Genomic DNA, 16587 nt, shown 5'->3' on the forward strand with positions numbered 1-16587 from the left:
TACAGTTTTGTCTGAGCAGAAAGCCGCCATTTTGTGACAAAAGCAGCAGCGCAATGGTTCTTTGCGGGCTCATAAAATCCAAACCGGGGTAGTAATTAAAAATCTCTCTTTAACTTTTAATCAGAAAGGTCAATTTCTCTTCTGTGCTTATTTGAAGCCAAAACGACAAACGGCTTCAGAGGAGATAATGTTTGAAAAAAAGCGACATTTTTCAGCCAACCTTTGTATTGAAGTGGGAATAGCAAAGTTCCTGTTGATTTTAGCCGGGGGGTCTCAGTGGATGAAATATAGGTCTAACTGAGACCTATGTAGTGGTTTTTGTTTCATGTTTCTACAACATTCCTACTCGAAATTACACACAGTTTTGTCTGTGTTTTCTTTCTAGGGAGCGCGAGAGCGCAATTTTGAGTTTTGATTAAATCACAATTTTCGCCAGTCCTGATGTGCGTGTCAAATTTGGTGAGTTGTGAAGCATGTTAAGGAGGTCAAAATACGGCTCCAAGAGGCGGCGGTATAATAATAAAGAATAATAATAAAACCTTAGAAATTCAATAGGGTCCTCTGTCCCAAAGGGACATCGGTCCCTAATAATGTGCCGTTGTCTAGTGCCTGTACTGTGTACAGCTTGGCAGGGTCAAACTATTGTAGTGCCAATCTGGTAACAAATGAATGCAGACTTAATTCCCAAGAAAAACAGCAGGGGGTCCATCGTCTGGCGGTGGTTTGGCTTCAAGCGGGAAGATGTCGAACATCCATCCATCCATTTCTACCACCTATTCCCTTCAATGTGGCGGGGGGCGCTGGTGCCCATCTCAGCTACAATCGGACGGAAGGCAGTGTACACCCTGGAAAAGTCACCACCTCATCGCAGGGCCAACACAGATAGACAGACAACATTCACACTCTAGGGACCATTTAGTGTTGCCAATCAAACTATCCCCAGGTGCATGTCTTTGGAGGTGGGAGGAAGTCGGAGTACCCGGAGGGAAACCACGCAGTCACGGGGAGAACATGCAAACTCCACACAGAAAGATTGAACCCTGAGGCAGACGCACTAACCCCTCTCCCACAGTCAAGCCTGGAAAATATCGAACAGACAACCGTAATTTGTCCAGTGTGGGGCAAAAGCGTTGCTACAAAAAGTAACATTACTGCTAATTTGTAGCATCATTTGAAAAGTCACCCGCTAGAGAATGAAGATTGCTTGAAACTCCGCATGTCAACATCTCCAGCTGGTGCCACACCCACAAAATGCCCAAGCAACCATTTCCAGATCAACACCGTGTGAAAGAAAAAGTCAACAACAGAAAAAGATAACGTCTGCAGGAACCTACCACACAGCGAAGGACATACACTATTTGATGTCCTATTATGCAGCTCATTTTTATTTGACACTTATTGAAATATCTTGTGTGACATCATGCACAAAAGTGCACTTTATTTGTTTTTAACTATTATTCTGTACAAAAAGTGCACTTTAATTGAGTGTTGTTTTGATATGTCATCTTAGTGACATCATTCACCTTTGAGACACTTGTGACTTCGGGCTATATAAATAAACATTGATTGATTGAATAACTATATAATAAATACACTTTTGGTAATTGACTTAGTTGTGAATTTCCTCTCTGCATGAACGTTTAAAATGAGCATATATTAATACAGTATGAAGAAGAATTGTTACTTAGTGCTGTTGGTGTGTTCAATATAAACTATATTTTTTACTTAATACTGTTTGTGTTCAATAATTACAATAATTGTTACTAACTACTGTTTGTGTGTTCAATAAAAACAATATTTTTTACTTAATACTGTTTGTGTGTTCAATAAATACAAGAATTGTAACTAATTGCTGATTGTGTGTTTAATAAAAACAATATTTTTTACTTAATACTGTTTGTGTGTTCAATAAAAACAAGAATTGTTACTTAATACTGTTTGTGTGTTCAATAAATACAATAATTGTTACTAATTGCCGTTTGTGTGTTCAATAAAAACAAGAATTGTTATTTAATACTGTTTGTGTGTTCAATAAATACAAGAATTGTTACTACTTGCGGTTTGTGTGTTCAATAAAAAAAAAATTGTTAATACTGTTTGTGTGTTCAATAAATACAAGAATTGTTACTTAGTACTGTTTGTGTGTTCAATAAAAACAAAAATTGTAACTAATTGCTGATTGTGTGTTTAATAAAAACAATATTTTTTACTTAATACTGTTTGTGTGTTCAATAAAAACAAGAATTGTTACTTAATACTGTTTGTGTGTTCAATAAATACAATAATTGTTACTAATTGCCGTTTGTGTGTTCAATAAAAACAAGAATTGTTATTTAATACTGTTTGTGTGTTCAATAAATACAAGAATTGTTACTACTTGCGGTTTGTGTGTTCAATAAAAAAAAAATTGTTAATACTGTTTGTGTGTTCAATAAATACAAGAATTGTTACTTAGTACTGTTTGTGTTCAATAAATACAATAATTTTTACTTAATACTGTTTGTGTGTTAAATAAAAACAATAATTGTTACTTAATACTGTTTGTGTGTTCAATAAAAACAAAAATTGTTACTCAATACTGTTTGTGTTCAATAAATACAATAATTGTTACTTAATACCGTTTGTGTGTTCAATAAAAACAATATTTTTTACTTAATACTGTTTCTGTGTTAAATAAAAACAATAATTGTTACTTAATACTGTTTGTGTGTTCAATAAATACAAGAATTGTTACTTAATACTGTTTGTGTGTTCAATAAAAACCAGAATTGTTACTTAATACTGTTTGTGTGTTTAATAAATACAAGAATTGTTACTTAATACTGTTTGTGTGTTCAATTAATACAAGAATTGTTACTTAATACTGTTTGTGTGTTTAATAAATACAAGAATTGTTACTTAATACAGTTGGTGTGTTCAATAAAAACAAAAATTGTTACTTAATACTGTTTGTGTGTTCAATAAAAACAAAAATTGTTACTTAATACTGTTTGTGTGTTCAATAAAAACAAAAATTGTTACCTAATACTGTTTGGGTGTTCAATAAAAACAATAAATAAATAAAAGCAGGCAGGAAGGGGCGTCACCTGTCTTGGAGACGTTGGTCTGCTGCAGCAGGTCGGCGAAGGGCTTGACCAGGTTCCCGGCGAAGAGGACGAAGAGACCCTTGAGGCGTTGGGCGATGCAGTCGGCGAGTCTGACGAAGGTCAGCAGGCGCTCCTTGCTCCCGGACTTACTCCAGTCCAGCAGCTGAGGGACAAACACGGTGACAGGGCGAGCGTTTCCGTGACGACAGATGCTGCAAGTGCACCTTACCTTGAAGAAGAGCGGTCGGAACGTGACCTCGGACAGTTTCATCACCATGGCGACCAGACAGTCGATGACGCTGCCCTCGACCTGCGCCGTGCTCGCCAGGTCGCCCTGCACGGTCGCACGCAGACGTCAGACGGCCCACAAAAGAGCGGCAGACAGACGGACAAACGCACCTGGCAGTGTTCGGCTCGGAAGTCCAGGGCGGCGAGGAAGAAGGCGGTGAGCTCTGATTGGTGGAAGTTGAGCTGATCCCGCTCCATGTGACTGATGTGCTCCTTCAGGACGCTCATCAGCGCCCCCAGCTGGCCCTGTGAGGAAGCCCCGAGGTCAGCGCCTGCTCGGCGTGGAAAGGTCACCCGACTCACCTTCCTGTCCACCACCAGGACGCTGAAGCACCTGGTGAGGACGGGCAGTAGGACCCTGGGGGGCAGCTTGGTGGCCAGGCAGCTCCTGAGGGAGTGGAGACGCACGGACACCAGGCTGGACGAGGAGGACGGAGAATCCTCCAGCGCGGGCGTCAGCCGGCAGACCTGACGGGGACAGGAAATGAGTCCGAGACATCTTCAAGGCAGAGGAAGGCGAGGATGCGCACCTGTATGGCGGTGTCCTGCAGGTACGGGCTCATGAAGTGCGTCAGGGTCTCGGTGACGCGGTGCAGGGCGGTGACGGCGCTCAGCAGGTAAATCTCGTTGGCCAGCAGCTCCTTCCTGTCGCTCAGCGCGTGCAGCACGGCCGGCATCAACCTGCGGGGCAACACACACTCGTCACGCCGGACATCCACCCACCCCCTTCTTCAGGGATGATGACCATTGTTAGTAGTCCAGGAGACCCATCAGCCATATTTGGAGTCTGCCTGCTCTTCTTTCCTAATATAATCATCTCATGTTTGTCAAGATCATTACACAAAGTTTGCATTTTCGGCAGAGATTTCTTTTCTGTCGTCTTCATGTTCGTCCATCTCTAAATGTTGTGTTATTTGATTGATCATGAAACTGGTGGCGCTCCGAGTGTGGCGGACAGACGCTTGTCGAGCGACTCCGTATAAAATAGACCAAAGGAATGCGCCAAGCAAAAACTGGAATCCCGAAAAAAATTGGATGTTTTGACAAATACGCACAGGAAACGTCTAAGTCCCAACTTTCCCACGACAGATATGATTGATCATGAAACTGGTGGCACTCCTTTAGTGAACCCACGCTACGAGTGTTGCGGACGGAGGCTTGTCGAGCGACTCGATCGCTGCAGTGCCCAAAATAGACCGAAGGAATGCGCCAAGAAAGAAAAACAAAAACTGTAATCCCACCAAAAATTGGATGTTTTGACAAGTTCATGTACGCATAGGAGACGTCCAAGTCCCAACTTGCAGATATGATTGATCTTGAAACTGGTAGCACTTCTTTAGTAAACCCACGCTTAGTGTTGCCGACGGAGGCTTGTCGAGCGACTCCATCGCTGCCGTGGCCAAAATAGACCGAAGGAATGGGCCAGGAAAAAAAAAAAATATGGAATCCCGAAATAAATTGGACGTTTTGACAAGTACGCATAGGAAACGTCCAAGTCCCAACTTTCCCACTACAGATACGATTGATCATGAAACTGGTGGCGCTCCTTGTTCCCGATGGAGGCTTGTCGAGCAACTCCATCGCTGCAGTAGCCAAAACAAACAAAGCAGTACCAGGAAAGAAGGACAAAAACTGGACTGTGGGTGACCAGCACTTCGAGAAGTAAAGGACGTGCCGCTGTGAAAGCAACTGAGCGGACCGGAAAAGACGTCAACTTAACAAATGGCTTGTCAGATATCACAACATATTTGGGAAAAAATATTGACGGTGGGGCAGCACGGGGGAACAGGGGTTAGTGCATGTGCCTCACAATACAGAGGTCTCGAGTAGTCCTGAGTTCAATCCCAGGCTCGAGATCTTTCAGTGTGGAGTTTGCATGTTCTACCCATGACTACGTGGGTTCCATCCAGGTGCTCCAGCTTCCTCCCACCTCCAAAGACATGCACCTGGGTATAGGCCCCTCCCACCTCCAAAGACATGCACCTGGGGATAGGCCCCTCCCACCTCCAAAGACATGCACCTGGGGAAAGGCCCCTCCCACCTCCAAACACATGCACCTGGGGATAGGCCCCTCCCACCTCCAAAGACATGCGCCTGGGGATAGGCCCCTCCCACCTCCAAAGACATAAGCCTGGAGATAGGCCCCTCCCACCTCCAAAGACACGCACCTGGGGATAGGCCCCTCCCACCTCCAAAGACATGCACCTGGGGATAGGCCCCTCCCACCTCTAAAGACATGCACCTGGGGATAGGCCCCTCCCACCTCCAAAGACATGTGCCTGGAGATAGGCCCCTCCCACCTCCAAAGACATACACCTGGGTATAGGCCCCTCCCACCTCCAAAGACATGCACCTGGGGATTGGCCCCTCCCACCTCCAAAGACATGCACCTGGGGATAGGCCCCTCCCACCTCCAAAGACATGCACCTGGGTATAGGCCCCTCCCACCTCCAAAGACATGCACCTGGGGATAGGCCCCTCCCACCTCCAAAGACATGCACCTGGGGAAAGGCCCCTCCCACCTCCAAACACATGCACCTGGGGATAGGACCCTCCCACCTCCAAAGACATGCGCCTGGGGATAGGCCCCTCCCACCTCCAAAGACATGTGCCTGGAGATAGGCCCCTCCCACCTCCAAAGACACGCACCTGGGGATAGGCCCCTCCCACCTCCAAAGACATGCACCTGGGGATAGGCCCCTCCCACCTCTAAAGACATGCACATGGGGATAGGCCCCTCCCACCTCCAAAGACATGTGCCTGGAGATAGGCCCCTCCCACCTCCAAAGACATGCACCTGGGTATAGGCCCCTCCCACCTCCAAAGACATGCACCTGGGGATTGGCCCCTCCCACCTCCAAAGACATGCACCTGGGGATTGGCCCCTCCCACCTCCAAAGACATGCACTTGCGGATAGGCCCCTCCCACCTCCAAAGACATGCACCTGGGGATAGGCCCCTCCCACCTCCAAAGACATGCACCTGGGGATCGGCCCCTCCCACCTCCAAAGACATGCACCTGGGGAAAGGCCCCTCCCACCTCCAAACACATGCACCTGGGGATAGGCCCCTCCCACCTCCAAAGACAGGCACCTGGGGGTAGGCCCCTCCCACCTCCAAAGACATGCACCTGGGGATAGGCCCCTCCCACCTCCAAAGACATGTACCTGGAGATAGGCCCCTCCCACCTCCAAACACATGCACCTGGGGATAGGCCCCTCCCACCTCCAAAGACATGCACCTGCGGATAGGCCCCTCCCACCTCCGAAGACATGTGCCTGGATATAGGCCACTCCCACCTCCAAAGACATGCACCTGTGGATAGGCCCCTCCCTCTTCCATAGACATGCACCTGGGGATAGGCCCCTCCCACCTCCAAAGACATGCACCTGGGGATAGGCCCCTCCCGCCTCCAAAGATGTGCCTGGAGATAGGCCCCTCCCTCTTCCATAGACATGCACCTGGGGATAGGCCCCTCCCACCTCCAAAGACATGAAGTGCTCACCTGGGCAGCAGCGGGATGGCGAGGGCTTTGAGGGCGCCGACCGCCTCGGCGACGCAGAGCAACGCGCTCGCCATCACGTTCTTCTCCTCTAGCGGCGACGAGGCGACCTCCGTGGCGTGCAGAAGGACGGGGAGGAACGCCTCCTGGTGGGCGGAGCCAAAGTTGCGGCAGAGCAGCTTGAGGCTGTAGAGCGCCGTCTGCCGGTTGATGGTCTGCTCCGCCTCTGCCTCTGCCTCCTGCGCGGCCGCCCCGCTACTTTTGCCCACTACGGCGAGGAGGTCGCCGACGAGCTCTAAGAGAGCGCTGATCTGCGGGAGAGAGACACTTTGATGCCGTCTTCCTCTCGCTAAGGTGCACTTTGTACCTGTGTGAAGTTCGGTGCCATTTTTGTTCAGCCCTTCTCAGTTTTTATAAGTTACCGCCAACGATGAAATGATCCAATTTAATAGCTACGGCAGTAGCATATAGCAGTTAGCATTCCATGACCCACAATGCACTTCTGCAATGACCCTCCCCCGCTGAATTCTTATTGGTTGACGTGTGTGTGACGATTGCTGACATTTTCTAAGTCTCTTCCGCGAATGAGATAAATAATATTATTTGATATTTTACGGTAATGTGTGAATAATTTCACACATAAGTCGCTCCGGAGTATAAGTCGCACCCCCGGCCAAACTATAAAAAAAAAACTGCGACTTATAGTCCAAAAAATACAGTATTTTTATTTGACACTTAATGAAATATCTTGTGTGACATCATGCACAAAAGTGCACTTTATTGGTTTTAAACTATTGTAGTGGCGTTCTGTACAAAAAGTGCACTTTAATTTAGTGTTGTTTTGATGTGTCATCTTTGTGACATCATGCACAAAAGTGCATTTTGTTTTAAACTATTGTTGTGGCGTTCTGTACAAAAAGTACACTTTAATTTAGTGTTGTTTTGATGTGTCATCTTTGTGACATCATGCACAAAAGTGCACTTTGTATTAAACTATTGTAGTGGCGTTCTGTACAAAAAGTGCACTTTAATTTAGTGTTGTTTTGATATGTCATCTTTGTGACATTATGCACAAAAGTGCACTTTGTTTTAAACTATTGTAGTGGCGTTCTGTACAAAAAGTGCACTTTAATTTAGTGTTGTTTTGATATGTCCTCTTCGTGACATCATGCACAAAAGTGCACTTTGTATTAAACTATTGTAGTGACGTTCTGTACAAAAAGTGCACTTTAATTTAGTGTTGTTTTGATATGTCATCTTAGTGACATCATGCACAAAAGTGCACTTTATTTGTTTTAAACTATTGTAGTGGGGTTCTGTACAAAAAGAGCACTTTAATTTAGTGTTGTTTTGATATGCCATCTTAGTGACATTATGCACAAAAGTGCACTTTGTTTTAAACTATTGTAGTGGCGTTCTGTACAAAAAGTGCACTTTAATTTAGTGTTGTTTTGATGTCATCTTAGTGACATGCACAAAAGTGCATGTTGTTTTAAACTATTGTAGTGGCGTTCTGTACAAAAAGTGCACTTTAATTTAGTGTTGTTTTGATATGTCATCTTAGTGACATTATGCACAAAAGTGCACTTTGTTTTAAACTATTGTATTGGCGTTCTGTACAAAAAGTGCACTTTAATTTAGTGTTTTTTTGATGTGTCATCTTTGTGACATCATGCACAAAAGTGCATTTTGTTTTAAACTATTGTTGTGGCGTTCTGTACAAAAAGTGCACTTTAATTTAGTGTTGTTTTGATATGTCATCTTAGTGACATCATGCACAAAAGTGCACTTTGTATTAAACTATTGTAGTGGCGTTCTGTACAAAAAGTACACTTTAATTTAGTGTTGTTTTGATATGTCATCTTTGTGACATTATGCACAAAAGTGCACTTTATTTGTTTTAAACTATTGTATTGGCGTTTTGTACAAAAAGTGCACTTTAATTTAGTGTTGTTTTGATATGTCATCTTAGTGACATTATGCACAAAAGTGAACTCTGTATTAAACTATTGTAGTGGCGTTCTGTACAAAAAGTGCACTTTAATTTAGTGTTGTTTTGATATGTCATCTTAGTGACATCATGTACAAAAGTGCACTTTGTTTTAAACTATTGTATTGGCGTTTTGTACAAAAAGTGCACTTTAATTTAGTGTTGTTTTGATATGTCATCTTAGTGACATTATGCACAAAAGTGCACTTTGTTTTAAACTATTGTATTGGCGTTTTGTACAAAAAGTGCACTTTAATTTAGTGTTGTTTTGATGTCATCTTAGTGACATGCACAAAAGTGCATGTTGTTTTAAACTATTGTAGTGGCGTTCTGTACAAAAAGTGCACTTTAATTTAGTGTTGTTTTGATATGTCATCTTTGTGACATCATGCACAAAAGTGCACTTTGTATTAAACTATTGTAGTGGCGTTCTGTACAAAAAGTGCACTTTAATTTAGTGTTGTTTTGATATGTCATCTTTGTGACATCATGCACAAAAGTGCACTTTGTATTAAACTATTGTAGTGGCGTTCTGTACAAAAAGTGCACTTTAATTTAGTGTTGTTTTGATATGTCATCTTAGTGACATTATGCACAAAAGTGCACTTTATTTGTTTTAAACTATTGTAGTGGCGTTCTGTACAAAAAGTGCACTTTAATTTAGTGTTGTTTTGATATGTCATCTTAGTGACATTATGCACAAAAGTGCACTTTATTTGTTTTAAACTATTGTAGTGGCGTTCTGTACAAAAAGTGCACTTTAATTTAGTGTTGTTTTGATATGTCATCTTAGTGACATCATGCACAAAAGTGCACTTTGTATTAAACTATTGTAGTGGTGTTCTGTACAAAAAGTGCACTTTAATTTAGTGTTTTTTTGATGTGTCATCTTTGTGACATCATGCACAAAAGTGCACTTTATTTGTTTTAAACTATTGTAGTGGGGTTCTGTACAAAAAGAGCACTTTAATTTAGTGTTGTTTTGATATGTCATCTTAGTGACATTATGCACAAAAGTGCACTTTGTTTGAAACTATTGTAGTGGCGTTCTGTACAAAAAGTGCACTTTAATTTAGTGTTGTTTTGATATGTCATCTTAGTGACATCATGCACAAAAGTGCACTTTGTTTTAAACTATTGTAGTGGCGTTCTGTACAAAAAGTGCACTTTAATTTAGTGTTGTTTTGATATGTCATCTTAGTGACATCATGCACAAAAGTGCACTTTGTTTTAAACTATTGTAGTGGCGTTCTGTACAAAAAGTGCACTTTAATTTAGTGTTGTTTTGATATGTCATCTTAGTGACATCATGCACAAAAGTGCACTTTGTATTAAACTATTGTAGTGGTGTTCTGTACAAAAAGTGTACTTTAATTTAGTGTTGTTTTGATATGTCATCTTAGTGACATCATGCACAAAAGTGCACTTTGTTTTAAACTATTGTAGTGGCGTTTTGTACAAAAAGTGCACTTTAATTTAGTGTTGTTTTGATATTTCATCTTAGTGACATCATGCACAAAAGTGCACTTTGTTTTAAACTATTGTAGTGGGGTTTTGTACAAAAAGTGCACTTTAATTTAGTGTTGTTTTGATATGTCATCTTAGTGACATTATGCACAAAAGTGCACTTTGTTTTAAACTATTGTAGTGGCGTTCTGTACAAAAAGTGTACTTTAATTTAGTGTTGTTTTGATATGTCATCTTAGTGACATCATGCACAAAAGTGCACTTTATTTGTTTTAAACTATTGTAGTGGGGTTCTGTACAAAAAGAGCACTTTAATTTAGTGTTGTTTTGATATGTCATCTTAGTGACATCATGCACAAAAGTGCACTTTGTTTTAAACTATTGTAGTGGCGTTCTGTACAAAAAGTGCACTTTAATTTAGTGTTGTTTTGATATGTCCTCTTCGTGACATCATGCACAAAAGTGCACTTTGTATTAAACTATTGTAGTGACGTTCTGTACAAAAAGTGCACTTTAATTTAGTGTTGTTTTGATGTGTCATCTTAGTGACATCATGCACAAAAGTGCACTTTATTGGTTTTAAACTATTGTAGTGGCGTTCTGTACAAAAAGTGCACTTTAATTTAGTGTTGTTTTGATATGTCATCTTAGTGACGTCATGCACAAAAGTGCACTTTGTTTTAAACTATTGTAGTGGCGTTTTGTACAAAAAGTGCACTTTAATTTAGTGTTGTTTTGATATTTCATCTTAGTGACATCATGCACAAAAGTGCACTTTGTTTTAAACTATTGTAGTGGGGTTTTGTACAAAAAGTGCACTTTAATTTAGTGTTGTTTTGATATGTCATCTTGGTGACATCATGCACAAAAGTGCACTTTGTACTAAACTATTGTAGTGGTGTTCTGTACAAAAAGTGCACTTTAATTTAGTGTTGTTTTGATATGTCATCTTGGTGACATCATGCACAAAAGTGCACTTTGTACTAAACTATTGTAGTGGTGTTCTGTACAAAAAGTGCACTTTAATTTAGTGTTGTTTTGATGTGTCATCTTTGTGACATTATACACAAAAGTGCACTTTGTTTTAAACTATTGTAGTGGCGTTCTGTACAAAAAGTGCACTTTAATTTAGTGTTGTTTTGATGTCATCTTAGTGACATGCACAAAAGTGCACTTTGTTTTAAACTATTGTATTGGCGTTTTGTACAAAAAGTGCACTTTAATTTAGTGTTGTTTTGATATGTCATCTTGGTGACATCATGCACAAAAGTGCACTTTGTACTAAACTATTGTAGTGGTGTTCTGTACAAAAAGTGCACTTTAATTTAGTGTTGTTTTGATATGTCATCTTGGTGACATCATGCACAAAAGTGCACTTTGTACTAAACTATTGTAGTGGTGTTCTGTACAAAAAGTGCACTTTAATTTAGTGTTGTTTTGATATGTCATCTGAGTGACATCATGCACAAAAGTGCACTTTGTTTTAAACTATTGTAGTGGCGTTCTGTACAAAAAGTGCACTTTAATTTAGTGTTGTTTTGATGTCATCTTAGTGACATTATGCACAAAAGTGCACTTTGTTTTAAACTATTGTAGTGGCGTTCTGTACAAAAAGTGCACTTTAATTTAGTGTTGTTTTGATATGTCATCTTAGTGACATCATGCACAAAAGTGCACTTTATTTGTTTTAAACTATTGTAGTGGGGTTCTGTACAAAAAGAGCACTTTAATTTAGTGTTGTTTTGATATGTCATCTTAGTGACATCATGCACAAAAGCGCACTTTGTTTTTAACTATTGTAGTGGCGTTCTGTACAAAAAGTGCACTTTAATTTAGTGTTGTTTTGATATGTCATCTTAGTGACATCATGCACAAAAGTGCACTTTAATTTAGTGTTTTTTTGTTGTGTCATCTTTGTGACATCATGCACAAAAGTGCACTTTGTATTAAACTATTTTAGTGGCGTTCTGTACAAAAAGTGCACTTTAATTTAGTGTTGTTTTGATATGTCATCTTAGTGACATCATGCACAAAAGTGCACTTTGTTTTAAACTATTGTAGTGGCGATTTCTACAAAAAGTGCACTTTAATTTAGTGTTGTTTTGATATGTCATCTTAGTGACATCATGCACAAAATTGCAGTATTAGCTTGTTTTAAAATGTCTCTGACAATCTTGCACTTTCTGTTCGTGCCACTGCTTAATAACTGTTTCATAAATACACTTTTAGTTGTGATTTCCCTCTGCATGAAAGTTTAAAAGTTTGAAGAAGAATGTTTGAATGCAGACACATAGAATCATCATACTGCTGTCATTATATGCATCAAGTGTTCATTCAAAGGCTAAGGCAAAATATGGAGAAGTATATGGCGTATCGTGACATGGCTCACCTGTCGCTCCGCCCACTGCGTCCTGTGCTGCAGTTTGTTGTTGAGCAGCTCCATGGCCTTCCTCCTGACGGACGGCAGCCGGTTGGCCATCAGCCCCCTCATCACGGTGATGAAGGTGTCGGCGGGCAGCAGGGCGTTCACCTGGACAAGGAGGAAGGGAACATTAGAGTGTCGCCTCGCTTCTTGCTGCCGAGTGGCGGCACGGCGAAGGCGTCCACCCACCTTGTCCAGAACGTCGTAGGTTTTGTTCAGCAGAACTCTCCAGAACTTCGCAGTGGGTTTGTCGGCGTTGTCCTCCACGCAGCGAGCCACGGCGTTGATGTAACGCAGGTTCTCCTCCAGCAGCCTGCGTGGATTTCATCAAGTTGGTTTCACTTAAGTCAAGTTTAGTTTTTCCTTTCATTTCTTGGCTAGCAACCAAACTGACCGCTGCTGAAGCTCCTGGAGAACTCCAGCGCCGTCATCCTCGCGCACGTCCGCCACCTGCGACAACAAACATGGAGGTCAGGTGATCATTGCCCGGTTCCTTACCAATATGCAGCTGTTCATCCAACTTCTAGGAAATGTCAGACAAAACAAGTGATTACGTTTTGGGGATGATCCGGATCATTTCAATTTCTGTGTGGCCCCGCCTCCACCCGCAGAGACAAAGATAGTGGATGAACAGTTTTTGGAAAGTTACTTAAAAAAAGTAACTACACTTACTTCGCCAAAAAAGTAAATAAATTCGTCATGTAACTACTTTTTAGCAAAAGTAATTATTTGTTTACTTAAAAATAAATAAATAAATAAATAATTTCATTAAATATCTGCCACTCACATAGACGAAGATAGTGTCAGTGTTTGGAATATTTCCTCAAAAAAAGCCATTAGTTACTTTGCCCAAAAAAGTTAATTAATTAGAGATGTATTATTTTTTAAGAAATGTAAATAATGACTCAGGGAAAGTAATTATTGGTTTACTTAAAAAAATAAATTAAATATATATATATATATTTTAGTTAAATATCTGCCACTCACTTAGACAAAGATAGTGTCAGTGTTTGGAATATTTCCTTAAAAAAAGTTACTTTGCCAAAAGAGTAATTGAATTAGTGATGTAATTACTGTTGAACAAATGTAGTTAATTAATTTCAAAAAGTAATTATATCTACTTGTTACTTTGCCAAAAAAGTAATTAAATAAATGTATTCCAAGGGCCAATGTAAGATGAAATAAATATATGCCAAGGGCCAAATTAATAATAAATAAATGTATGCCAAGGGCCAATGTAATAATAAATAAAAGTATGCCTAGGTCCAAAGTAATAATAAATAAATGTATGCCAAGGGCCAATGTAATAATAAATAAATGTATGCCAAGGGCCAATGTAATATTAAATTCACGTATATTCACAATATGCCAAGGGCCAATTTAATAATAAATCAAAGTATATGCCGGGGGCCAATGTAAGAATAAGTACATGTATGCCCGGGCCAATGTAATAAGTACATGTATGCCAGGGGCCAATGTAATAATAAGTACATGTATGCCAGGGGCCAATGTAATAATAAGTACATGAATGCCAGGGGCCAATGTAATAATAAGTACATGTATGCCAGGGGCCAATGTAATAAGTACATGAATGCCAGGGGCCAATGTAATAATAAGTACATGCATGCCAGGGGCCAATGTAATAATAAGTACATGTATGCCAGGGGCCAATGTAATAATAAGTACATGTATGCCAGGGGCCAATGTAATAAGTACATGTATGCCAGGGGCCAATGTAATAATAAGTACATGTATGCCAGGGGTCAATGTAATAATAAGTAGATGTATGCCAGGGGCCAATGTAAGAATAAGTACATGTATGCCAGGGGCCAATGTAATAATAAGTACATGTATGCCAGGGGCCAATGTAATAATAAGTACATGTATGCCAGGGGCCAATGTAAGAATAAGTACATGTATGCCAGGGGCCAATGTAATAATAAGTAGATGTATGCCAGGGGCCAATGTAATAATAAGTACATGTATGCCAGGGGCCAATGTAATAATAAGTACATGTATGCCAGGGGCCAATGTAAGAATAAGTACATGTATGCCTGGGCCAATGTAATAATAAGTACATGCATGCCAGGGGCCAATGTAATAATAAGTACATGCATGCCAGGGGCCAATGTAATAATAAGTACATGTATGCCAGGGGTCAATGTAATAAGTACATGAATGCCAGGGGCCAATGTAATAATAAGTACATGTATGCCAGGGGCCAATGTAAGAATAAGTACATGTATGCCAGGGGCCAATGTAATAATAAGTACATGCATGCCAGGGGCCAATGTAATAATAAGTACATGTATGCCAGGGGCCAATGTAATAAGTACATGTATGCCAGGGGCCAATGTAATAATAAGTAGATGTATGCCAGGGGCCAATGTAAGAATAAGTACATGTATGCCAGGGGCCAATTTAATAATAAATACATGTATGCCAAGGGACAATATAATAATAAATAAATGTATGCCAAGGGCCAATGTAATAATAAATAAAAGTATATGCCAGGAGCCAATGTAATAATAAATAAATGTATGCCTAGGTCCAAAGTAATAACAAATAAATGTATGCCAAGGGCCAATGTAATAATAAATACATGTATGCCAAGGGCCAATGTAAGAATAAGTAGATGTATGCCAGGGGCCAATGTAATAATAAGTACATGTTTGCCAGGGGCCAATGTAAGAATAAGTACATGTATGCCAGGGGCCAATGTAAGAATAAGTACATGTATGCCAGGGGCCAATGTAAGAATAAGTACATGTATGCCAGGGGCCAATGTAATAATACGTAGATGTATGCCAGGGGCCAATGTAATAATAAGTACATGTATGCCAGGGGCCAATGTAAGAATAAGTACATGTATGCCAGGGGCCAATGTAATAATAAGTACATGTTTGCCAGGGGCCAATGTAAGAATAAGTACATGTATGCCAGGGGCCAATGTAAGAATAAGTACATGTATGCCAGGGGCCAATGTAATAATAAGTACATGTTTGCCAGGGGCCAATGTAAGAATAAGTACATGTATGCCAGGGGCCAATGTAAGAATAAGTACATGTATGCCAGGGGCCAATGTAATAATAAGTACATGTTTGCCAGGGGCCAATGTAATAATAAGTACATGTATGCCCGGGCCAATGTAATAATAAGTACATGTATGCCAGGGGCCAATGTAATAATAAGTACATGTATGCCAGGGGCCAATGTAATAATAAGTACATGTATGCCAGGGGCCAATGTAATAATAAGTAGATGTATGCCAGGGGCCAATGTAATAATAAGTAGATGTTTGCCAGGGGCCAATGTAAGAATAAAAACAAGTCCAAGTCTTACCTTCCCGATGAAGGTGTCTGAGGCCAGCAGCTGAGCCAAGAAGGAGACTGAGAGGAACTTGAAGTGTCTGAGATCTTTGCTGCTGTGAGCGTCCACGCTGAAGATCACCTCCTCCACCTCCTCCTCGTCCTCCTTCTTCTTCTTCTTCATCTTCTGCCCTCCTGGCCGGGGGCGGGGGTGTTTTGTGGCAGCTGCAGGGCATGCAGCTGGTTAGTTTCCCTCACCTCTCACCTCTCCTGCTCCCTCCAGGGGCCCAAGGTGGGTGAAGTAGGACCCCCAGGGCTGCAGCTAGCAATTATTTTACTCATCTATCCATGAATCATATAAAACACACTTTATCGGCTTTATTGAATTATTGTATTATATTTATATAGCGCTTTTCTCTAGTGACTCAAAGCGCTTTACATAGTGAAACCCAATATCTAAGTTACATTTAAAGCAGTGTGGGTGGCACTGGGAGCAGGTGGGTAAAGTGTCTTGCCCAAGGACA

General features: G+C 41.0%; 1 protein-coding gene across 1 annotated transcript in view; it reads right to left on the minus strand.

The window, feature by feature from the left end:
• heatr1 (HEAT repeat containing 1) overlaps positions 1–16587 on the minus strand; it is a 66912-nt gene that overhangs the window by 6770 nt on the left and 43555 nt on the right. Inside the window, exons 32-41 of the mRNA XM_061876043.1 lie at positions 16098–16288; positions 13150–13205; positions 12945–13068; positions 12723–12863; positions 6880–7187; positions 3905–4055; positions 3678–3842; positions 3486–3620; positions 3316–3420; positions 3087–3249 (exon numbers count right to left, since the gene is read on the minus strand). Coding sequence (XP_061732027.1) covers positions 3087–3249; positions 3316–3420; positions 3486–3620; positions 3678–3842; positions 3905–4055; positions 6880–7187; positions 12723–12863; positions 12945–13068; positions 13150–13205; positions 16098–16288 — 1539 coding nt within the window. The remainder of the gene's footprint in view (positions 1–3086; positions 3250–3315; positions 3421–3485; positions 3621–3677; positions 3843–3904; positions 4056–6879; positions 7188–12722; positions 12864–12944; positions 13069–13149; positions 13206–16097; positions 16289–16587) is intronic.

Source organism: Nerophis ophidion, linkage group LG17 (assembly GCF_033978795.1).
Source record: "Nerophis ophidion isolate RoL-2023_Sa linkage group LG17, RoL_Noph_v1.0, whole genome shotgun sequence".
NCBI classification, from domain to species: Eukaryota; Metazoa; Chordata; class Actinopteri; order Syngnathiformes; family Syngnathidae; genus Nerophis; species Nerophis ophidion.